Here is a 26,373-nt window from a genome sequence, read left to right as displayed (position 1 = left end):
TTTTAAAAAACGAGCTAAATACAGTGCGTAAAACTGCTTATACCAAATTTCTTATAATACTATGCAGAAAACCAGTATTATAAGTAACACTCGACAAGTTCTATGAAAGCCTAAGTGTTTATATAAAGGAGAAAAGTAACATTTTTTTTAAGTAATACATGTTTTAGATATAAAAAAACCACATGAAAGTAATTTTGGGAAAACAAAGATGGGTAGCACGTAGCGCCTATGACTAAGGAGGGATCAAATTGGCCTGCACAACATTAATTTTTCTTTTACAGAAAAACAATGCACTATATTCCAGTTTTAAAGAAAAAGCGAAAATGAACCTTTCATCAAAAGGAAAAAAACAGAATCCTGAATACATATTAATCCATACAAACTAAATAAAAAGGAACCCGCGGGCAAACTTGACCCCCCTTGGTCTTTCTAGAGTTAATAAACTCATAATACACGATAAGTCGTTTTTCATAAAGAACCAACAATGTATAATTTACTTTTAGGGTGAATTCCTTTTTAAACACACTTAAAAAAAAAAAAAAAGAAACGAGTCAGGCAACTATCTTCACATTTCATAAAGATTTCATTTATAACCCATAATGTTGCAGAAATGATATGTTATCAAAATATCCACAAAAGGATATTTATCTCCTGGAATGAATTTTCTCTGGACCAAGTCTCCCGAGAAAACGTCTTATTATCTTGTTCATATTTCACAAATAAATGTCTCAGTTATAACTGTAACATAACGTGATTTAGTTTTAAGAAAGAGGATCGAAAAAGTTTAGTGCATTGGCCCAAATCTATTTTTTTTAAGTTTTTGTTAATTTTAAATAGGACAAAACACGATTTTTTTAAGTTCTTGTTAATTTTAAATAGGACAAAACACGATTTTTTAAAGTTCTTGTTAATTTTAAATAGGACAAAACACGATTTTTTTAAAGTTCTTGTTAATTTTAAATAGGACAAAACACGATTTTTTGAAGTTCTTGTTAATTTTAAATAGGACAAAACACGATTTTAACCTATAGTGTTAAGCGAGCCGAGGAATTGTTGGTAACAACTAGTTTACAGATTGAATTGTTACAAATACAGGGTGGCCAAGATAAAAGAGGCCCCATGTCTTATAACTCGGTTATTGTAAATTACAGAATAGTAAATTATTATTATCATTACTAGAGACCGGATGATAGGCAAAATGGTTATCCTTTAATATTAAAGATCTGATGAAAAATAATGTTTTAAAGTTTGTATGGGGGATTATAGTTTCAATTTAAGCCAAATTTATTTTGCCTATTTCGCCCCTTCTGGCCTGAATAATTACTTTAGTGCCTATTGTTGCCTATTCTATGCATTTTCTTCAAAATAAGACTATATATTAAGTAGTATTAAAAATATATAATTTACTATTTCAAGAAAGAATGTTGCCTCTTCCGAGAAATATAAATGCTGCTTGTAGTGATAAGATACCATAAAACTTTGGACTGCTATGTGCACTGATAAAGTGCTGTAAAACTTTGGACTGTTGTGTGCACTGATAAAATGAATAAAATATGAATGTTGTGTGGTGATAAAGTGCTGTATGTCGAATACATGTCAAGCTTCGTTTTATATATACAGTAAAATAAGATATTAACAAACCTGTATGTTTCTATATTCTTTGAACATTATCTATGACTTGAATTTATTTTTTAATTGTATTAAGTATTTATCTTCATTACTTTGAGTTACATTTTAGTGCCTATTTAAATTTTTAGTGCCTATTTTCCAGGTTTTTAATGCCTAAACATACGGTCTATAATAATCACGAACAGAAGCTCAACATCACCTGACCCCGCTCGAGCATCACTCTAAAGTTAACAACACTCTGAAAGTTGCAAATAGCGTGGGCGCGGGGGGCTCAGTGGTAGAGCGTTCACCTCCTGTGCTTGAGGTCACTGGTTCGATCCCAGCTCGCGCCGTGTGGACTTTGTGGTGGACAAACACCGTGCTCGTGGGTTTTCTCAGGATTCTCCCGTTTCCTCCCACTTTCTTCATTCCATTATTTCACTCATCTCTCATCATCACCGTCTCCTTTAGCCTAACCGGAATAACCGTGGGACGTAAAACTTACATATTTCATTTCATTTTCATTTCAAAGTTGCAAATTTCACGTTCAGTATCTAATGGGACCTCTTTTATCTTGGCCACTCTGTATAAACATATTTTTTTCTTTTATTATGAATCTTGCTAGTAACACACTTTCCAAAACGTTCACGTTTGAGTCAGGGGTGATCGCCCCCCCCCCCAGAAGAGGAAACTTTCTTGTTTTATATATATATAAATAAAATCCATCCCATTGGAGCCCTTAAAAGTAGCATTATGACAACCCACCGCTCCCCCCCAGAAGTCGGTCCTGGATCCGCCCCTGGTTTGAGTGTACATAAGGACACTTTTTAAAATTATGCTAGTAATTTGGAGAATGACTATACACTTGTGTTCTACCTGTCTTTGAAAATTGTACCTGGATCCAATCTTATTCGCGAGTGGAATCTCAAATATACTAACCTTCTTAATATATATCCTATTTTAAGCTGATTTTGAAATAATCGGTCTTCAGTTTTGAATAGAAGCTAGAGGTCTTCACGGACCGGAATTTTTAGCCCGGGCCTGGCCCGTCGCCCCGGCCCGTGAATTTATAACTTATAGCTCAACCTGAGTCCGAAATATGTTTTGGCCAGGAGCGTCATTTCAGATTTTGCTTGGGGGGGCAAGACCCCTTGATATTAGTAAAATTTCGCGTTTTTCACTGATTTACTACTATTCTATTGATAAAATCTATATACATCTCAAACTCAGGGGGGGGCAAATTCCCCTCCCTGCCCCCCCTAAATGACGCCCCTGGTTTTAGCATTTAGGCCCGAGCCCGTCCCGAGCTCGTGTGATAATCAAATGAGCCCGAATTAAGAAACTCAATAATAAAAGCAAAACTGTAGTTTTATTTTACAGCGATTAGAGGTTTAATTTTGCACTTGTGCTTTAAAAGTTCTTCAGAAAGAACGATCCGATAAATATCGTTGTACGGTGAGACACAATATTAAGTATAGGTTGAAGGTATGAGAAATGGTAGCTCCAACCTTGCTGACCGTACAGTATATTTATAAAGTTAGGCCCGAGAAATATGGTTGTACATTTAAAAAATTACGGTTCGAGCCCTAAGTGATCTATGCTTTGCGGACCCGAGCCCGTGCAGATCTCTAATAGAAGGACTTTAAAAATAGTTGGATGGTTAGTTTATTATTATTTACGTATTTCCGTAATTACAACATATATTCATTTCTTCCCCTCTTGCTCAATTTCAGAGAACGTTACCAATGCGTCACAAAGAAGTTCATGTGATCAATGTACATCCTTCTGTTAAGTTTGCTCTGGATTTTGGAATGTCCTTGATCTCAGATAAAATCAAGAAGAGAGTCAAGGTAAGTAACAAATGTATAACAACAGGATCAATTAAGGGTCTTCACTAGAGCAAAATTAAACTACCGCTAATTTTAGAGTTAGTTATTTACAGAATCCGCTATTTACAGAATCCGCAAAAAAATGCTAAATCTATCTACAGTTGCAAATCGAAAGCAGATAGATGAGTTTTGATAAAGGTATCACATGCGAAATCGTGTTGTCTAGTTCACTACGTTTCTGCTTTTCGAACATTTTAATTTGTTTTGAAGATATTGCAGAAAAACTCTAAAATTAGCGGTAGTTTCATTTCGCTGTAGTGAAGACCCTTCAGTAAGAGCTTAGTGTACCGGTACGTTCGTATCATTACAAATCATACTGCACTACAAACTCTAGTCAGCTTCAAAGTATTGCCACTTTCAGGACTTACCTCGTATCTATAGAGAGTAAGTGTGAGAAGTATTCAAGAATCACGCTCTTCATCCGTTTGTATATCGACAGGTATCAGAGGAAGAACGGTAAGAGATGGAAAGAAACGCTTTTCTGATATGCGGGAGTATTTTTCAATGTTTCTAGCATGACACTTAAATATCACATTACTTACAGGCGGCTCCGTAATGTAGTCACAAAGTCACGTGCTTTCTCAGTGAATACTAGGAAAATAAATTAAGAAGAATATGAACATTTATTCCTGTACTCGAATGAGAAACTCTTTCACCTCTAGTGCATGAGATCCCTGGTTCGATCCCAGCTCGTACTAACTGAACTTTGTTGTGGACATACACCATGTGCGTGGGTTTTCTCGGGGTTCTCCCATTTCCTCCCACTTTCTTCATTCCACCATTTCAGAACGTAAAACTGAACAAGATTTCATTTCATTTTATTTTCGAATGACGAATGATAGAAGATAAATATATATATATATATATATATATATATATATATATATATATATATATATATACACGGATCTAGGATATGATCAAGGGAGGGGCTAAACCATAGTTTAGCGTTCTATCCAGTGTAAAGCAGGATTGAAGCCCATTTTATCCAGTGTAAACTTGAGCGTCAAGGGGGGGCTATAGCCCCTATAGCCCTCCCCTTGTTCTGGTGTGGCTTTCTCACAGAGCAGCTCTTGAAACGCTTAATCACACATTTTTCGTGACGGAAAAGTAATCCGTTTCAGTCGATAGACGGGAAGTCAAAAGAAGAAGAAATAGGGCGGAGCCTAAGCTTTGTAACTGTGCTGATGCACTCAGCCCGAACGAAGTGGGATAGATTTGTAGCGCTTCTCAAACACAGACAAAAAAATGGCTCATATTGTATCAAAGACGAGAAGAATCCACAGTAGAATTTCGAATCATTGTGACGCTCATACTAAAATTATTATAAACGAAAAAATAAGAATACTTTCTTAGTGTACTTTACAATTTCGGAATTTAATAACACTTGTCGGTTTATGTAACTTTTTAACTTGGCAAACATTTAGGAAACAAATTAATATTATTGAATTGCATTTTAAATTGATTTACTATTGTAATATTACTGTAAAAGCAAAAATGTGAAATCACAGACAAATATGTGTTACACTTGTTATTCAAAATTATAAATTAACAACAATCAGAGGATAGTTCATTGTCATAACAAGTCATCTAGAGGAGGTTTAAGCAGTCACGACGCCAGCTATAAGTTCCTAGGGGGGCAAAGGAGGGGCAGATATATTTTCGGGGGGGCGGCTATTTTCCGCACCAAAAATGACATTTATGTTTGATTTACTTTACATTGTGTACTTCGTTGTTGCTTTTATATTAGGCCTATATGATAAACTTATTTCAAGTAAAATTTGTAACTAACAAATAAGTAACGTCTGCACATGAACTATTTTTCAATGCAACTTTTGAAACCTAAATTGAATTACTTTGAATTAAATTGAATACTGAAATATATATATAAAATTTCAGAGGGGCTGCTGAAAATCTCGTAATCCAACCCAGATGGAGAGTAGATACTAGGTACAAAGATGAAACTGTAGTTTTGAAAAACACGTTTTCAACAAATTTTCATATTAATAATGAAAAATTTTCATATTAATAATGAAATTCTTATTGCTTTCTCAGGCCTCTGAAGTGATTATGTGTGCCCAAACAGCGAATTTCACGAACATCCAGATCACAACTATTATAACATTTTTGTTCCACAAAGGATCTTTACCAAAGTAAATTAATGAGAAAATCAGTGAAACACTACGGGACTCTCCTCCATTACATACAGTGGTGAAGAAGTGATGGCTTAGTTTAAACGTTGCGGTTTCTCAACAAACTATGCTTTACATCCAGGATGACTTTACATCCAGTGACTGTTCCCGAAATCATGGATGGAATTTGTGACATTATTCTTGAAAATAAGCATTTCAGCCAGTGGTAGATATAACCTGAGACCAGTTCCTAGGCCACCCCAGGTTTTGACTGACAAAAAGAATTTAAGCTATTATTTATACACTTTTGAAAGTGTATAGTAAACTCACGATATACCGTACTTATAGTCTGAGGTCTGGCTGCAACCCCATTCCCCGGTTTTTACCGTCTCAGTAAAACTTGTGTCAGAGATTGTGGGCATTTCTTTGGAACGCGTCGGTAGTATAATTCAGAATGGCTTGGGTATGCGCAAGTTCTTGACACAATGGGTTCCCAAAAATCTGTCAGGAGAATAAAAGAGTGACGGCATTAAGAAAAGTCTTCTTCCAGTTTGAATGTAATGCTGATCATTTCGCTCACGAATAGTAACCATGAACGAAATATGGTTGTACCACTATGATCCTGAAACGAAACAACAGTCAATGGAGTAGTAGCACTCATTTCTCCCTCGCCCCAAGAAGTTCAAGACACAGACGTAGGTTGAAAAACTGTTTGCAACATTCTTCTGGAATAAGTATGGAGTCGTACTCAGACTACCTCCGCAATGGTCAGATATTTAATTCAGAATCTCTACATTACTCACAAAACTGAAAGAAAAATTCGAAGTTCAACATCGCGGAAAATGAAAAGAAAGGAATTCTGCTCCTTTAAGAGAATACACCTGTCCATTGAACCACTGCGAACACAATTAGCATTGCATAATCTAGAATTTCAATGTCTAGATCATCATCCTTATCCCCAGATTTAGCTCCGTCTAACTACTGCCTGTATTTATTTTCCAAACTTAGATCTGATTGAACTTTAGATCTGATAAGGGTATTGTTACGAACAGTGGTGCGAGGAAGTCTCCAGATATTTTTTAACTTCTGCAAAACTGGAGCACTTTACAAGGTAGTATATTCACTCTCGGGGGAAGTGTAGAAAAAGTAAAATTTCACAATTCCACGTGCACTCCTGGATTGGACTACGAATTTTTCAGCAGTTCCACGTAAATTTCTAGTCAATATGGTAGACGTCATGTCAGTACTTTGAAACAAAATAAGTAAGGGAGAACTAGTGCATACCAATTAAAGATCAACACTCTGACAATACGTTTTATTGGAAGCTAAATAAATAGACTAATCGATTTAATTCCATACATTTATTATTATTATCATTTGCAGGAAGGGAAAACACAACTTCTTTTTCCTTCAAAAAAATTAAGCCCTGGTAGTCGCAAATTGAGCTTTTATAAGCCCATCCTACGAATATTGAAAGCCGAGAATAATGTTTCAGGAAATGGAAGTATAGATCCTTTAAATAAAACAAAATATGAAACTGAAAACTTCAAAACTGGATAAATACAAACAGGTTATGTAATTGGTTTTACCTATCTTTTGTTTCTAATCGAAGTTGATCCAGTGAGAAGAAAACAAGTCGACAAAATCTACTATTGTTCGCTAGGCACAGTAATTAAAATTCATAAGAAAGAACTGTAACTAAAATTTACCGGAAAAGGCGCTAAATTAGAAAACAGAAATATGCGTGCATACCCAGACGCTCAAAGAAGAAAGCTTGAGGTCTAATCTGCCACATAGTAAATGTATAGATAGTACGATCTGACAATGAGATTGGTTATGATACTGATATAAAATACTATATGTAGAATGTTTTACGATTGTAGGAGTCTGGGGGGGCAGTCTGGATGGCAGTCAGGGGGGCAGGAGTTGCCACCAGGGGGGCGCTCGCCCCCCTTGCCCCCCCTTTGGCGTCGTCACTGGGTTTAAGGTGGACAACACTCACGGAGATCAGTAAATTTGGTTCCCTGAATTTTATTTTCATTTTGAAGCTTCCTTATGCGTATATGGTTTGCAAACGTCTCTTTGTGTTGTCATCAAATGATATGAATCTTGTAAAATAAAAATGTAAATGAAACCTCTTTCTTAAAGTTCGTAGAATACTCGCGAGATGGCATTAGCTATCAATTTGCCTCTGGTAATGAGAGCTAGTAGTTGCTAGATTCTCCGCATGTGGCGGTAATAGTCGATGGCGTACTACCTGTGTTCATTCATCTGCTTTTGAATCAGCTGTTTTGCTGCGCACTGCGCAGTGAATTTTAGGTACTGTATTTAGCAGACTGTAGTGGAAAATTGTAAAATGCTATAAGTTAAAAAATTACGTCTTGGCTATTTTCAAAATTGAATAACCTAACCATTAGCTCAAAAGGTCTAACTACCTTCTATGTTGAGAAAGGAGATAAATTGAAGGAAAAGGAAAAATGAGCGATTACGCCTAAGATCTTACTTTGAAGTTGTGAGTGTTTTGCGAGTTATTATAATTTTGTGAATAACTATTAGTGTCTGTCATGGATAAATGTTCATCCATTATGCAGTGCACATGCTCTAGAAAGTACGGTTTGCTGAAGCATCAGTGTTAGCTGCTGTGTACCTGTTTTTGAATATTTATTTTTACGCACATTAAAAGTTTTACAGCAATACTTAAGAAAAGGTCAAGTTACAGAAAGGTTTGATGGTACATGTCAAGTATTATTATTCTAAAAAGTTTTAAATGGGGAATTTTATTTATATACTAGCTGTTATGCCCGTTCTTCGCACGGATCAGATAAAATATCTATGTAAACAAACTGAACAACGAAAGAAACATTAAACATTTCTAAAATTGGATCTATTTTGTGTGAATGCATATCCGACAAGTAGATGTGTTTCCATTGGGATTATTTTAATAGAAAACACGGTTTATACTTAATACAACCATTAACTAACCTGTTTTTAACCACAATAAAATCATCTACTACTAAACAGAAAAAACAACGTGAATGTAGACAAAACTATGGATTTCACACAAATATCGGTCATTTTAGATTATTTTTAATGTCTCGGCACACTCTTTAGTATGGGCCCCGTTCCTTAGTCGATGGGGGCTAAATTTAAAAGTAAACACTTTCTTGAGTTTCACCATTGAGTTCAGCGACCCCGAAAGCTATGGATTTGACACTAATATCGACCATTTTTGATTAATTTTACATGTCTACCCCCGCTCCGGTGACCTCCGGCCCGCATACAATGGTAGCTGAATTTGAAAGTCATCGCTAATGGAAGTGTCACCATTGATCTCAGCGACCGCGAAAACTATGGATTTGACACTAATATCGGTCATTTTCCACTACTTTTACATGTCCTGGTAAACGCTCCAACCGCCCCCCCCCCCCCCGAGACCCCTTGGTTCGAATTTTGAAAAAAAAACGCTTTGTCTTGGTCTGGGGCCTGGACCAAGGTACCCTTGACCAAAATTTGGTAACTCTCGGTCCACACGTCTGGTCCCCAGACCACAGACAGACACACAAACAAACTCTTTGTTTTATTTATATTAGATTTCTTCAGTCAAACAACGCTTGGAAAAAACGTCAAATACATAGGTTATGAAAGTGGCTCTCGCAAGTGAAGACACATATAGTAAGCCACATTATAAAATTTTCATTGTTTTTGTCACTTATATATTTTGTTCTAATAAAGTTGTATGTTATTTGTTGGAAATTCGACTTGATTGTTAAACGAGTAGTAGGCTGTGATACCGTAGTGTTTTCATCGTACTGGGCTGTGATACCGTTATCAGTGCTGGTTAATTTAAGGTGTGTATTTCCTTACATATAACCCTTTTAAATTGTGATTTTTAAAGGGTAAATTATACACTTTCAGGTAAGCAGCTACAGCATCATTTCTATTTTTTCCATTATCATAGTTTGTACTGCATTCTCTTGAGAATAGAACAGTCTTTCAAACGGTATCATTTAGATTTCCCTATCATATCTCTGCGGCAGGAAATGTTGGGAGAAATCTGGATTTTTTCTGAATTTTGTTTCAAATTTTGAGCCCCTCTGCACTCCCTGTGTTAACATACAGATATCAAAATGTACTGAAAAGTACTAAGAAGTGTACTAAATATGTGTACAAAATTTCAAACTTCTATCTTGAATAGTAATGGCGAGAAAAAATATTTACCAATGAGCTAAGAACATACACACAACGCCTCAGATGACCCCAAAAGACCCGGATGTAAAATAAAAATTTCCGGAGACATTCATATTTATCCTAAGGTCATATTTTGTACCTCATTCACTTTAGAATAGAATAACTTTTCAAACAGTACCACTCACTTGAGCCTATCGTCTCCCCAAGGAGGAAAATTTTAAGGAAAATAGGGACTTTTGGTGAAGAAATCCTTTTTTTCTAAGTTTGGGCCCCTCTGGACTCCTCTGCTGACGCACAGATCTCAAAATCAACTAAAAACTACTAAGGGGTATACTGAATACGCATACAAAATTTCAAGCTCCTATCTTGAAAAGTGAGAGTGGGAAAAATATTTACCAATGTGCTAAGGATATCCCCTAATATCCTAAATGCCTGCATAAACAGGATCTCAGGTAAAAATTTCCTGAGACATCCCTATTTATCCTAGAATGATGGTTTGTACCGCAGTCTCTTTAGAACAGAATAGCCTTTCAAAGAGCACTATCCACATTTCCGTATCGTGTCATTGAGGCGGGAAATTTTGAAGGAAAATAGGGATTTTTGGTGAAAAATCTCTTTTTTCTAACTTTGGGCGCCTCTTGACACCTTGTGTTAACGCACAAATCTCAAAATCAACTGAAAAATAGTAAGTGGTGTAAGAAATGTGTGTACAAAATTCCAAACTTCTACCTTGAATAGCAAGGGCAGGAAAAAAAATATTTACCAATGAGCTCCATAATGCTCCGGATTACTCAAAAAGACCCGGATGTAATATAAAAATTCCCAGAGACATCCATATTTATCCTAGGGTCATGGTTTGTACATCATTCTCTTCAGAATAGAATAGCCTTTCAAACTGTACCATTCACATGTCCTCATCATGTATCTGAGACACGAGAATTGCAAAAGAAAAAGGTTCTTTTTGTTGAAAAATATCTTTTTGTACCTTTTTGGCCCTCTGGACCCGCTTGTGTTAACGCAGAGGTCTGAAACAAATCTGAAAATACTAAGAAGTAAATTGAATGTGTGTACAGAGTTTCGATCTTCTAGGTGCAAAAGTAAGGCCGCCATAACATAATAAAAATAGGCCTAACAAAAATTTATTTTTTAAGTTGTGACGTCATCACTCCCTATGTCTCGACGCAGAAAGGCGTGAAACCATACGTAACGTGTTTTACAATGCTTCCGGGCTTGAAAAAAAAAAACAGTAAAATGCTTTGGTAGTATTTTTTAAGAGAATAATGAAGATATACGATATATTTTAAATGGTTTAAGCATTTATTTAAGGGGAAACTGCTTGTGTAAGTCGCCCAGTACTAATAGTTTCCTGGGACGCAACAATTTTTATAGAGGGAATTTGGCTATGGGCATAGAATATGAAGTGGTCACCAACTACCTCTATATATATTTAAAAAAAATGCGGAAGTACCGCAGGCTTTTGAAACATGGATTTCTGGATAGAACACATACTAGTTCCTTAATGAAGTCTTGATCAGACTGCGGTAGGTTCCATAGGTTTGGAGCTATGGACCTTCAAAATCCAATTTTTTATGTTTTCGGCAGCCTATAACTCCGAAAGGAAGCATTTGTGCACCCAGGTTGGTCTATACTTTTCGTCTTTTCTTGGTGTCGGGAATCACCTTCCAAATGTTTCGGTGTTGTTTTGAAACACCCTATATATATATCTATACAGTTTCGGATCCAAGGGGAGGGTTATAGGGGCTATAGACCCCCTTGACGCTCAGCTTTACACTGGATAAAATGGGCTTCAATCTTGGTTTACACTGGATAAAGCGGCAAGCTATGGTTTAGCCCCTCCCTTGATCATATCCTGGATCCTCCACTGTATATATATAATCTTTTCCACTTACGTTACATTTGGCATGGGATAAGAGGGTTCAATTCTCGATAGGAATGTGTGTGTTTCAGATTCTACGTTAAACAGCTGATCTACATCTTGGTGGTAAAAATGAATGGTCACATGATTTACTCACTTCCTTTAGAAATGGTTGAAATTGAATGCATACTTGTTTCAGTGTATCATGAAAATATGATCGTGTCTTTACTTTAGAAGTAAATAAATAAGTAAACGGTAAATGGAACTACAATTCCGTCTCAAACCTCCTGACGTTTAAGGCGTGTCCTCCTCTTCACAATATCCAATGGAAGTTGGTTGACGTTGTCTAGTAACTTTATTCCTGGATTAGGAGAAAACAATTTCAAAGGTACGTCCTTATGTTATATCACTATAGCGTTAATAAATCTGCAAAAGTGATTTTTTTCAATATTTTAATATCTTGCGTTAATGTTTCACGTTATGCCTGTACACAAAAGGAAACGAAATCTGACAACATCGCACCTGCACACCATTGGATTTCGACAGGTATCAAGAGGTTTGAGCCGGACTTTAGTTAACTTTTCACTATTACTTAGTTTTGTATCCGTTAAATGTTACAAATTACATTCTTATGTATGTATGTTAATGAGTATGTAACCGAATGATTTTTACAGGATCGATTTAAGGTGGGAGAGGCAAGGTAACTCAGTGATAGAGAACTAATCTCTCATGTGAGTGGTCCCTGGTTTGATCCCCTTCTACGCGAGTTTGTGATGGAAAACGTTGTGTCCGTGTATTTTCTCCGATTTCCTATCATGTTTTTATCTCACAAATTTTTTCATAGGCCTAGTTCACTTTCATGAGTTCATTCGTTCTTTTTTCACCCTAAACGACAGTACAATGGGAGGTACAACTAGAAATTTAATTTCATTTATAGAATCGATTGAGACAATTCAATTAAAGAAATAGATTGGGTAGTGTTGGAAACATCAATTTCTTTTCATTTTTTCAATAACTTGAATTCTTTGTGTGCTGAATAAAGTATGTAAAATTTAGGTAAATAATTCAATTTGTAAGACGTGTTTCATACAGGATGTTTCAAAACAACACCGACAACGTTTGAGAGGTGATTTCTGACACCAAGATAAGACGAAAAAGTATAGACCAACCTAGGTGCACAAATGCTATCGTTCGGAGTTATAGCAGGATTCCTACTGGTAAGGGAAATCAGGGAAAAAAAGACTGGATATCAGAGATATTTTATAAAACACATTTTTTCTAACATTAATTGTACACCGATTTCAGCTTAGTCAGCCATTATATGGGACGTTACTCAGATTTTTATGGAAGGTAAATGGAATGTACGTATGAGCAATTGATTACTATTTGTCTCTATAGAGTAAATGTTCTCATATATAAATATTCACCGTTATTTATTCCTTATTTATAGGTCAACGTCATCCGATACCTGACATGAAAGTCAGGGAAGTTCCTATTAAAAATCAGAGAAAGTCAGGGAAATAGATTTCTTCAGATAAGTAGGAACTATAGATGTGGATCGGGTAAATACCCAGTAGGTAGGTTAATTAAAAAATGGGTATTTACCCGGGTATGTACACCTTATGTATTTACCAACCAGTGGCGGCTCGTACTGTCATTAACAAAGCGTGCTACAACATATATATATATATATAATATATATATATATATATATATATATATATATATGGAGTTGAAATCTAGCATGTTGTTGATCAAACTTTTTTCTATCGAGAGCATGGCAAGGGCAGTTAACCTTCCTGACCTATGGAAATTCCTCATAAATGTCTTAATTCTCTTTAGAGACGAAAAGTATCTCTCAGGTACTGCTGTGTACATTGGTGTGGTCACTATTATTTACAAAAGGCTTGCTATTTCGCTAAAATTGTCCTGTAAGTTCTTTTTAAAGATAAACTGACAGAACCAAAAGCTCAGTGGGAAGTCGCTGCTACCTAACATTGGGTAGCTCTCAACCGCAGTGTCCAGAATATGTTCCGGAAATTTCTTCGAAAAATCACTAAAATTTGCAGAATCCAGAAGTTTGGCGGCATCCAAATGGCTTGTTTTCTCAAATCGATTTCGCGCATCCGCAGAAATGCGATCACATACTTCTTTGGCATTGGGTACTCTGCAAGATATAATCCGCCCACATTTGTTTTCACCAACTGTTGGAAGAAACATATCACTTTTCCTAATATTGTCTGTGTCTTTCCGAATTTTCTCAATGGCTTCAATGAAATATTTAAGTGCTGTTTGTACTTTAATGGTAGGCTTTCACTGAATTTAATTATACAAAATATTCATATGGGCGTTATTTTGTGAAGAAATTCTAACCAAAACATGAATTCACTGTGTTGGATTTCTCTAGTTCTGAAAACCACTCTTTTAAAACATTTTAATTTTCATAGACGGAATTGACACTTGAAATTCCATCGAGTAGCTGACCCACTAGGAATACGTCGTACAGCCACTTTTTCCAAAACAGATACACGCTGTGGGGAGCAGGAGGAAAAATGTGGAAAAACCTGAAAGACTACAGGAAAAAAACTTGTCGATTGATTTTGAGATGTAGTTCTTTCTATTATCAAATTTAGTTGGTTAACAATGGACGTAGTGTGCCAAAGGAAAGTGTTCTTTAATTTTAGATTGTACGCCATTAATTGGTCCCTTATTACCGATGCCCCATTATATGTATGTGCTATAATTTTGCTACGATTTGAATCTGTCAAAAATGTTCAATTCATTTAATATACACTCCCGACAATTCTGGTCTCCCGGGCCTTTAGGATTAAAGAAAGTAAATATAAAAAGAGGAGAAAACAGAGAACCGAGCGGCGAGCGCCGTCAGCAAGCAAAAGAAAGCGAGAAAGAGGAATACTTGGCGCTTGCGCAGAATGTCTTCGGGCTCAACCTAACTCAGCACGGTGGAACCCATTCTGTGTGAAAAAAAAAGGAAAGTGGACAAGGCATATTTAGATCTTTGCTCTATGTTAGAGATATATTTGCTGGGTAGGCTTGTATAGTTCCGTACAATAATCACTCTACGGTATAGTTCAAGCGGGCTCCATTCAGTACAGCCCGCTCGGTTCGTTAGTACAACTGCGGAAGGCGCTGATAATCGCGCTCCACGCTCGAAAAACAAGATCGTCATGGGAAAGTTCTGTATTTTGTTAATTAACGAACAGTTTAAACAAATGCATGGATGAAAATTTTTTGAACTAAAATTAGTTTAACACAAATACACAAACATAGGAAGCGTGCTGTAGCCCGGTAGCCCTACGTCAGAAACCGCTACTGTTACCAACCCAAAAAGGGGTATTTTACGAAAATTAAATTATTATGAAGCTGTAAAAACTGTTAACCAAACCGGTAACTTTTTTTTATTTTATTAGTTACTGAAATTGTTACAAATATTACAGTATGGATATTTTACACTAAAATGCATAACGTCCCTTAGTTTTATAGAAATTTTTGAAGTACTTTGTACTACAAGACCTGACAACACCTCAGCACTGGTTTGAATATCAAAAAATTAATTGCTGTTTTATACTGAATAATTTAAAGCATCTTCACTGAGTTATTATACAATATATATCTCTACATATTACATATGAGGTTCGTTATCTACTGAAATAACACAGTTCCTGCAATCCCGAAGTAGGGGAGATCGCGCAAATATTCATTGAAAGCAATAATAGGAGAGCTGACGCACATGGCTGGCTCTACCATGTGTGCAAAATGTGCACTTGTATGGGACGGCAAAATCTGTTTTAACTATATTATTTAAAATGAATATTTCTTCTTGGAAACAGATTCCATGATGGTGGTACTTAAATTTACTAAGCTGACCTTCTATTTAAATACTACATTCATAAATCATGTTTAGGTCGCATTAGTTTAAGGTCACATGCGCAGTGCTAAAGCAAATGGTCAAACAAATACGAGCACGAATTGCTTGATTGTTGTCAAATACAAGAACTCAATTCTAGAACAGTAATGAACATCTGTTCCATATAGTTAGTTATCACGGTTTTGATACGAAAACTAGTCTTTCCTTTGTGACAAACAACTTCCTTATCATTGAAGTTGGAAACAAGATTTTTTAATTTCTTAAACAGATGTGGAAGGAAAATCAAGAAATAAAGATAAACGAGCTAGTTGCACTGAATTGCAAACTCATATATCGAGATTGAAGCTCGATATTGAATTCTATAAAAACGATTACCAACTTTCCTCTGCAGGTGTGTTTGCTTTATCTTTCGCATTATCTCTCCCCTTCTTTGTGTTCCTGATGGGGTAGTATACTTAACATCGTGGCTTTTAAGATTTGTTCTTTCTGGAGATGGGGGGGGATGATGCCATTGCACGGAGTAGCAAATTGCCTGGGGCCGGCCCTGATCACGAATGCGGGATAAGTAACAATGGTCGTGAACGTTATACTAAAAACAGTAATGAGAAAATATGCAAAAACTACAGTTGATTTCCTTTTTTTTTAAAAAAAAAATAAATACATCAGGCCTGTAGTTAGGCGGTGGCCAGGAGGCTGAATCCCTTGTGACATCTTCAGGTTTCCTGAAACTTTCAGTTGTTTTTTTGGTGGTAGCCTCTATGCATGAGGGGTAAACTCAAGTCATACCCCCCCCCAAATAATGATCTCGGCTCCTCCTGGCTTAATGCTCTGGCTACAAGCCTGAGGTAAATGTTTTCTTCAGTCCGGTTTCATCCATTAAGTAACTGTTTATTTCAAGATTGTGTGTTTTGTAGCACAGTTTGTAATCATGTCTTCAAAATACCGATATTAAGTATTGTACAGTAGCATACAAGTGCTCACTGTCAGTTGTATCATGTTTCTAAAACATATTTTTTTTATTTTCTTCAACATACCAGGTTTTTTCTGTAGTGTCACCGTCATGCGCTATCTCACCCTACTCATGTGCGCGATCTTCCCTATCCCTGTAGGAGAGATCACGCAAAATAGAATTAAAAAAAAAACATCCACCATTAAGAGCATAATCACTTTCAATAATGATTTCTTGTCTGGTATCATGCACAAGATACCCAAGTACACACTGCATCATTTTTAACAATTTTGTTTCAGTATTGGCTATTTTATGCAAATTTGTTGAATTGTGTGTGAACTATCCTTCCTTTACTTTATATACAAGGTGGCCCATAATTATGATGTTTCAAGGACTGCGGTAAAGAAACTATAACATAACTTAAACACACAACTCTCATCCTTTCCTTGGAAGAATTTTATTCTCTGTTCTCCATGGCATAGTTCAACCAATGCACCATCCAAACTGATCTATGCCTGGAGACGAAGGGCAACGTTGTCACAAGCAGCTTGAGAGATCCGTACTGGAATCCTGTGGAACTCTTCTGTGATAGCTTAAAGTACTTCGGCCAAATTGCCTATGTGATGTTGATACACTTTGTCCTTTACTTTCTCTTATGGGGTGTTTTAAAGTGGTTTCAGATCGGGAGATTGAGCTGGCCACTCCACATACCCGCGTCGACCGATTCAGCGGTTCGAAAATGTTTCGTTCAGCCACTCTCGCAGTAGCATACACTAACGGTTCGAAGTCCAGTGACCGTTGTCCACACTCTCAGGCTGCACAGTGTTGCAATATCGAAACTTTTTGACCAAATTACAAATACATACATCATATACATAATTATGGACAGCCTGTATATATGTCCCTTACCGACATCTGAAAACTAACAAATAGTGGATTAGGGTGTTCTTTATCCGGCATTTCATCAATAATTCTGGCAGGTTTTTTCTGCAAAACTAGCACATCGTGTACTTTACTGCTATTGTCCCAACGAAGTTTTTAGTGGTTGGTTAATTGGTAGATTTGGAGTTTATCGCCCCGTTCAGCGCCGAGGCTATATGAGGTTAGGACTTATAGTATGAGATCCGAACCACATGCGATTCTCCGGGAATCAAACCTCAGTCCTCTATATACAAGTTGTCTAAACCTTTTTTTTAAAAAAAAAGCACGCTGGTATTCTCTACTCTTAAAAATAAGCAATACACCTTTTTTTTTTTATGGTTTAAGCATAATTTATTATTCTGTTTTTCAGATCTATACTAGTCTAGAAGAAGCCCAGAAGCATATCGACAAAAGTCTTCTACCCAAAGAATATGGCGGAGAAATTCCAATGGAGGACATGATCGGTAAGAAGAGTGATGTTACATTGTTAATTATCTATTAACGACTGCGTATAAATAGAAATGAGCTGCGTATTATAAAAACATTTCACTCATCAATATATATATATATATATATATATATATATATATATATATATATATATATATATATATATATATATATATATATATATATATTTACGCTTGCTTGCTTTATACAGCTTCGTGGTTACAGCGAAGTCAGTAAAAGAGAACTGTAAATTTTGACAAACATGTTGGATCAAACAATAAATAGCTTTTATATGAAGTAACAGGTTTCTCTAAAATCTCCACCCAACATCGAATTGTTATAACTTGAAATCGGCTAACTGTATCCGAGTTGAACGCCCAGAGTTCCAAAGACGGAATGTTCGGTTCAAACTCATATTACATTCATATACGTATACACATATAATCCGATTTCAAAGTGGTGTATTGGCTTTACGAAAAATAATGCAAATTTGTGATAAAATGCAAAAGTAAATGTAGTTTCATCAAGCTTTGAATTCACAAATATTCAGTGTGCTTCTTTGTCTGCCTGGCTTACATGAAATCAATAGTCGTACTCTTTCTATACCTTGAACACTAATAGGCTGAAAGGCCTTGAACACTGATGACTGGCAGAAAGCACTAACATGCACTGTTCCTGCAGACTAGTAACATCTTCCGCCTACCAAACGGAACTTTGTTTTAACTGTAGGCTTTTTATTCAAATACGGTTAGCAGTTTTAAAACAATTACTCTTTCTTACTAGATGAAGAGTTTAGAAACATCCTGTATTCATAGAAAGGAATTTGTTTCGTTCTATCATTATTCATGATGGTAGAGGAACAATCTATACTAATTACAGTTTAATTTTGGTTTAGAATAAGGGATTGGAAATGTTAAAAGTTAAGAAGAGAAAATTATTGTTAATCAACTGTTCGCGTGTACAAACAATACAAACTGTTAGATTATACAAGGTACATGCTTACAACTCGAAATCTTGTAATTTGCATTAATGTTTAAAAAGTGGAAGAATGTTTAACCTTTGATGCAGTTGTAAGACAAAAGGACAAAATTATGAAGTAAATAGAAATTAGCTTCTACCCTTAACTACACTGACCAGTGAAAACTTTATGACTACTTACCTAATATCTGGTATACTCATCTTTGCCTCGCAGGACAGTAGCAACAAGGCCTTGGTAGGTGGCTGGAGACATGGCGCACGACATCTGCATACACAAATTACTTAATTCCTGTAAATTCTGTGGAGGGGGTGATGAATTCGGATCTGTCGCTCAATGATATCCCTAAGGTGTTCAATGGAGTTAAGATCGGGTCAGTTAGGGTGTCATTGCAACAATTGAAATTCACCACTATGTTGGCCTTATCACACGGAGCATTGTCCTGCAGAAAGATACCACTTCCAGCTGGAAACATGGCCGACATAAATGGGTGTAATGATCTGTAATGACCTCCCAATACCTAGGAGTCGTCATTGTGCCCTCCACACGTACTACTTGGCCCATGAATGGCTATATGAAAATTTCCAAAATCATAAAGAAGCCACCACCTGCCTATCGTCGTCGTACTGTGTACGTCTCGAGCAGCTTATACCGAGAAGACGACGGAGTTTGACCCGGTTATCGATGGTATAAAGGCAATATCGCGATTCATCACTCCATGCAAAGTTGTGCCATTACCTAGCGGTTTAATGAAGGGCACATGTCCATTAACTCGTTATCGATAATGCTGTGCGGTTAACGTTGGTACATATGTGGGACGTCCGCTCCAGAGGCCCATATCAGTGTACGTTGAACTGTGAATTCAAGGACACTTGTGTTTAGTCCACTACTAAAGTATGTTGTTAATTGTGCCACCCCTTTTGCCCTAGCCTAATTTACCAAACTCGACAGTCTACGACATCTCTAATGAGGTGTGGGAGCCCGACACCTTGTCGTTTGTTGTTGGTTTGATCGTCCTTTTTTCACCTTGGAGAGACACTAAGTCAGCTCGGAAACAGCTGGCAAGTCGCATTGTTTCCAAGATGTTCATTTCCAGCCGTCTGGCCATCAGAATGTGACCCCTATTAAATTGTGATATATCGCTAGCATTGCCTATTCTACGCACAAGCAATCACACTGTCTGATCGATTGAGATCCCTGTCACCGTCTGGTGAGCGATTCTGCTGTGTGCAGTGCCTCTTTGTGGTTCAGCCCAAAGACTTTGTTCAAAAAGTAGAAGTGATTATAATGTTTTTACTTGTGATGTAACTTCTAACAAAGAATTGAGTGTCAAAATGTATAAAACATATTTTTACTTACCTTTGCATTACAGAGATGCCTACAAGGAAGGATTTTCGAAGTTGTAAAGACGCAAAATACATAATTGGATATTTTTGTGCATTAGGAAAAAAATAATTTGAAACATTTAAACTTGTTAGCAATCATAAACTTGTATAAAATGTATAATTTATAAAAATACAGCTTTAATATGGCTCAGATTATTTTAGTTCGAAGCACGCAAAGTAATCTCAAAAGAAGAGTTCGATTTTTGTTCAGGAGTAATAATCTCTGGAAATTTTAATGGACAATGCATCATGGAAAATGGGAGGATAGTCATCTCTAGTGCTGTAGGTAGTTCGTGACTAACATATGGGCACACTTAACCCTCTAGTAATGAATTGCACTTGCTGTGTAAACCCTTTTTTTCTCCACCCGATGAATCCCAATAGGATTGAGTGAAATGTTGTAAGCATTCATTTCCAACTGGCCAATGTATGACGTAGAAGCGTACATTCACAATTGGTGAAAAGGCATTGAGAAATGCGAGGCTTGCCAGGAAAGTAAAGATTCACACACATTTGCATATTAGGGGGAGGAAATGTGTACCAAGGTTGGCAATATTGATAGTAGCCTTGATCTACATGACGAGGATTATGAGTGCTGCACTGAGTATTGTGCGAGGAATACGCATTGGAAATGGCAGCGTCAATATCGAATCTTGTTAGGTGTGAAATGCAGAAGGTTCTGCTCGAGATTTTGGAGGCATAAGAAAAGCATCCATCGGATTTCGATCGAGAAGTAATATCCCTGTACGAGAAGGTAATGAATCGGCAAAATGTGTTGATGCAGTGCCGTGTCTCTGCAGAAGGTCGGTAATATGCACGATATCGGGGAAGAAGTCACAATATGGTTCCAGAAGGAGGCGCTGAATTTTTACAATTCTGGGATACAGAAACTTGTTCTGCATTTGAACAAACGTTTAGAGAATGTTGTATTCGTGTGGAGAAATAGACTCTGTACTAATGTATCCAACGTCGTTTCCTTTGCGCCCAATACATTTTTTGTATACTTATTTTCAGTTTACATCCTTACTTTCCTGACAAGCCTGATACTTGAAACAAAGAACTGTAGAGAACGAGGCGGCACTCGAATGAAACAAGTGTGGGCAATGTACAAGACGTCAAATTCATGACTAGAGCATCTGCAAGACCATTGACTACGTCATCGATATTCTTGTTTGCCCCTCAACACTGCATTTTAACAATGGTAGCTTTCTATGTACTCCTTGCTATCTCCATGTGATTTATTGAGGATGAAACGACGTCACAGAGCATCCAGTTGGAAATGACTAAATAATGTATTCTTTTGCGGTGTGTTTTTAAAATATGTTTATGATGATGATGATGGTGATGTGGTTTAAGATAGGGTCTAAAATGTTTTCTGTTTATTTTTCTGTATTACAGAAATGTGGAAGAAGGAATTGTTGGATCACCGTGAGCTTCTATTGTCGCATGACAAGATGAGAATCCGTGAAGAATTGTTCAGCCCACAGGCACGAGAAGGAGCCGTGTCAGCTTTGAAACAGAGTAGCTGTGGGATGAGCAGAGACATCATTGGCATCACAGGAAGTTTTCGAAAATTGGAAGTTGATTAAACGAACTTAAATTCTTTCTGGGACTTCAAATAGCAGTTGCTGTCTTGAGTTTCTTCTTGAAATGTATTATTAAGTTTTGTGTAAATGTTGATTCAATTTTTTTTTTCATGACAATTTCAAGTTATAAGATATTTGTTGTTTAGTTTGACTTTTGTTACACATTTCACATTACATGCAGATGTCAAACTTCAATTCTAAGAAGAACTAAGACTGTCTCCCCGAAATTACAAAGTACGTTGTTCTCAGGTTTACTATATAATTTAACTACTTGCAGAGGATTTTGTTCTATTTTTGTCAAGAGAAAATAAACATTTCATCTTTTCTACAACACTTTTAAAGCTTAGAAAACAATTTTATACTTTCACACCTTTAACGTATGCACTTGTACGGTATACATTTCTAATCCAACGAAGCCAGGGACAAGTTTATTTAAACGTAAGATCTTATGGACGAAATATGAAAGATCATTTAGACCAAGTAGATACTTCTATGAGAAACTCACACCGAAGCAATTAATTGAAACTGCAAACCAGCAATAGATTCGAATTTATTCCCTTTGCTTATGGGACGTACTCTCCTTTATTATTATTTTTTTCGTTTTTATTGTATCTTTAATTTCATACATGAACTCTCAAAATTATTATATTTTACACACAAGTAAAGGATGAATTTATTAATAGACTTAAAAGTTTTATTGAAAATAATTATTTACATTTTACTGAATTAATTTTGTAGAGTCTACTTTCTGTTGGTACCAGGAGTAGATTTCAATAACTTTTAGGGAGAACGAAGCACTGATAAGTTTAAGTTGGACCTCAGCTTGTTCACAATTTAACCAAAAATATGAATATCTACTAACAGGTTTCAATGTCTTGGAATTTAAAAGAAAGTTATAAATATCAACTTTCAAAGAGAAACTGATTTTTAGATTTAAACTTCAGATACATTTTTTGTTTATTATGACATTTCTAGGAACTACATGCTCAAAATATAACGATATTCCAGAAAAGAATTGTGAGCTTTCAAATCTTAAACATACAGCAAACTCTTTGCAAAAGTCCCCTCATAAACTTATCTCTATTATTAATTGACTTGACTAATTAGACACAGCCCTCAATGTAGCTAAAGTTCTATTCCCAAATTTTCATTGATAGGTATTGTCAAACATTCTCCTAAGAAATTGCATTTAGAAAGAAGGAGCTCTTGTTGTGTAGGAGTTGAAATGATAATGTAATTTTAAATACAACAATATTACTCGATTGCTTAGGTTACTAGCATAACAAGTTACTGTTATTTGCTCGTTTTGTAGTGTGTGGGATAACAAATTATATAAATATGTTAAACTTACACACGTCACCACCACTACATGCTATTTGATACTAAAATATATAAGACATCAATTATTACACTGCTCATAGTATAGTGATTGAATTCGATTTAACAATATGGGCTCTTCATATTTAAAAAATGAAATGAAATCTTTGAGTTTTACGTCCCACGGTTATGCCGGTTAGGCTAAAGGAGACGGTGAAGATGAGAAATGAATGAATGGTGGAATGAAGAAAGTGGGAGGAAACGGGAGAACCCCGAGAAAACCCACGCACACGGTGTTTGTCCACCACAAATTTCATATTTAAAGTACAAGTTCAATTTCGATTAGCAGAAAGATGTTACTGCTTTCATAATAATTTACATGGGATTTTGAATTGAGTCCGCAAACAGGTTTCGCATTTTTCTTTAAAAAAATGCAGCTAATTTGGAAGTTTATCTTGCGGATTTAATATGGAATGATGCTTCGCCAGGGAAAAAAAAGGAATTTAAAAATAAACACAACAACTAAGTAAGTTTTTCTTTCGATGTTCTATACTAAATACATTTCGAAACAAGTTGTTTCGATCGAAAGACACTTACAAGCAACCCGGTGTATAAAGTATCAAAAGAAAAAAAAATTAGCTGTTATATGTTAAGATAAATTTTAAAAATAATATTCGTATCGGGTACAACATTAATGTATTCGTGAATACACTAACACATTCGTTTCATGAACAACTGAAAATAACATAAAATGAACTACAAATTGGTCGAAACAAGAGATAATTTTAAAAGCTGTTATTCATACAAGTAAGTAAGACTGCAGGAAATGTAATTAACTTATAAATAAGGCTAGAGCAGTCTCTTTCTTTTCTGAGAACGAAGCATGTGCTGGAGAATTTCTTCCACCAAGGATAGGATCATATGTGACAGTTTTGATAATCTTTCATTTTTTTATACATACTTTTGATTTTATATCCTCGTAGAATGTACAGTAAACCGGAGGTATCTAATTCAATCCTGACAATATGTCCTTTTGCTAATTAAAAAGCATTTTCCATAGGTTGATTGTAAGAAAGGCTCGAGGAAGGCTTGTTTTGTTTAACTTTATTGTTTATCAGTCTTCATTACTAGAATTATATGATATTGACAAGATTCCAGAATGGTCGTAGATCAGAATCAGATACAGTATGCTTGTTATCCTTTTGTTTGTGTGTCTTCCTTCTGAGATAGTCCGAAAAAGCAAAATTCAAGTCATTTAGGCGAAGAAAACTATTCCAGACATACGATGGACAAGAAGTGGTTTCTTTTACTATATTTATTCAAATATAGAGACAAGCTGGATATTTCTTTTCGCATAATTGGCAGCGTATAAAGCATTACAGTGAAACCACACTTACCCCATTTGAACTGAAATATCTATTCGAATTAATCTTCAATACAACTCATTTACATGTACAAATACAACATTCTTAATTACTGTAAAGCCAGCTGCTAACATCATTTTGATATTGTTTGTTACTATTATTTCTGACTCGAGTACGTGGGTTCCCAGTGAATTCGGTGCCATCTGATGTTTAACTTTAGTAATTTCAACGATTTAACTTACTAAGAGTGGGTATCCTTGTATTTGTGCACTCGGGTAAAAAAGTTAACTGTATGAGGGTTACGAATGTTCCCCCTCCCCCATATGTTTCAATTATATATCACCAATGGTGCTATTCAGCCGGTTCTCACCGATTCGCTAGAACTGATTGTTAAAATATTTCGATTTTGCAGAACCGTTTATTATACCCGTACATAACTATAAATTTTACCAAGTTATACCCAGGAACAATAAATATTAAATTAACTATCTTTGCTTTTAGAAATTCTTACAGCTACAGGGTTAAACATATGATATCTCAGAACAAGACATAAGCGTTTATTTGTTAATCTCTAATGATCATATATCAAGAATGAGAACTGGGTTCTCATGAGTGTATTGACGAGGGTTATTTATATTGGAAACGCATACATACCATTATCAAGAATTGTCGATCCATTGCTGGATTAAGGTCTTTTCAATACTCTTTGACAACCATCTATCTTGGATAATTAGTTTCCAAGGAACTTGCAGTTTTACCTAATTTTGTCACACCACCTTATATTAGGATGCTGTGTAGGTCCCTACTTGTTACTTGTGGTATCCAATAAAAAAAAATGTGCTTTTGCCTACCTTGCATGGTTTGTTTCCTAAGAGAGTAATATTCATCTACTCTCTCTTATATATAGAGAACCGTTGTTAAAAAATTAGAATATAACCACTGTATGTGACAAATAGTCTCCTTATATTTGCTGAGGGTATAACAATACCAACTGAATAATTTATTCATTTTTTTTAGCCAAAAATAGCATTTTACTATTCTCAGATAATAAATAATGATATCATCCCCTCCAAAATCTGTTTCCGTTTTCGAGACTTGTAAGAACAGCGCATATTGCTTTGAATTGACAATAAATTTGTTAGAATCTTGTTTCCGTGTTGCTATGCCAAGATAAGGTGATTTTAATTACTTTCCACATTCGGCATTAAAATATGAGGACAATGAATGTTATACAGGTTACTTATACAGTTAATGTCACAAATAATTATAGCTATTAAAGTATTAGTAGGTTACATCTCTCTTAGACAATATGTATATCTGTCGTTATGTATGTTAAATACTTCTAAGATATTATAGTGTGTTTTGTATTGAACATTGAGTGTTTGTGTGTGTATATATATTCTGTTAGCAAGGCGTAGAATAAATTTTTATTAATTTGAAAACGTTTTCTAATCATTTTTTGTCGTAAAAAAAGTTTTGGTGTAATTTTGTTCTACTAGTACTTTACTGTCAGACAAACCACGAAATGGCTCAACATATATTTTTCTCCTCACATATCGAAATAAAGTCTTGAAAACTGAATAGTAACAATACCATAGTTTATTTTACCACCACAAATGTTTTCCTAAAATATGTGCATAAGATGTAATCAATTTGAAATGCGTTTGCAGACAATATACTGTATGTTAAAGTATTAATGCTATTTAACTACTTTTTATACACCATGTAAAAGGACCCATAAGTGGTCAGCATTTGTACTTCAGAAGTCACCATACTCGTTCAAAAATTTGTTCTATTGTGTAACTAATCTGCAAATGCCGTCCATGTAAAATTTGGAAGGTTG

General features: G+C 35.7%; 1 protein-coding gene across 10 annotated transcripts in view; it reads left to right on the top strand.

The window, feature by feature from the left end:
• The window catches only part of LOC145674466 (clavesin-2-like), a 396,132-nt gene extending 370,026 nt beyond the window's left edge, over positions 1-26,106 (top strand). For all 10 annotated transcript variants that reach the window (XM_081744563.1, XM_081744561.1, XM_081744562.1 and 7 more), the window contains 3 exons: positions 3,342-3,458; positions 17,823-17,916; positions 21,662-26,106. In XM_081744563.1, coding sequence (XP_081600689.1) covers positions 3,342-3,458; positions 17,823-17,916; positions 21,662-21,852 — 402 coding nt within the window. In that variant the 3' untranslated portion in view covers positions 21,853-26,106. The remainder of the gene's footprint in view (positions 1-3,341; positions 3,459-17,822; positions 17,917-21,661) is intronic.
• The last annotated feature ends 267 nt before the right edge of the window (positions 26,107-26,373 follow it).

This window comes from Thermobia domestica, chromosome 17 (assembly GCF_964235325.1).
Source record: "Thermobia domestica chromosome 17, izTheDome1.hap1.1, whole genome shotgun sequence".
NCBI lineage: Eukaryota > Metazoa > Arthropoda > Insecta > Zygentoma > Lepismatidae > Thermobia > Thermobia domestica.
The sequence above is the reverse complement of the archived record's forward strand: the minus strand, read 5'-3'. Positions and strand labels throughout refer to the sequence as shown.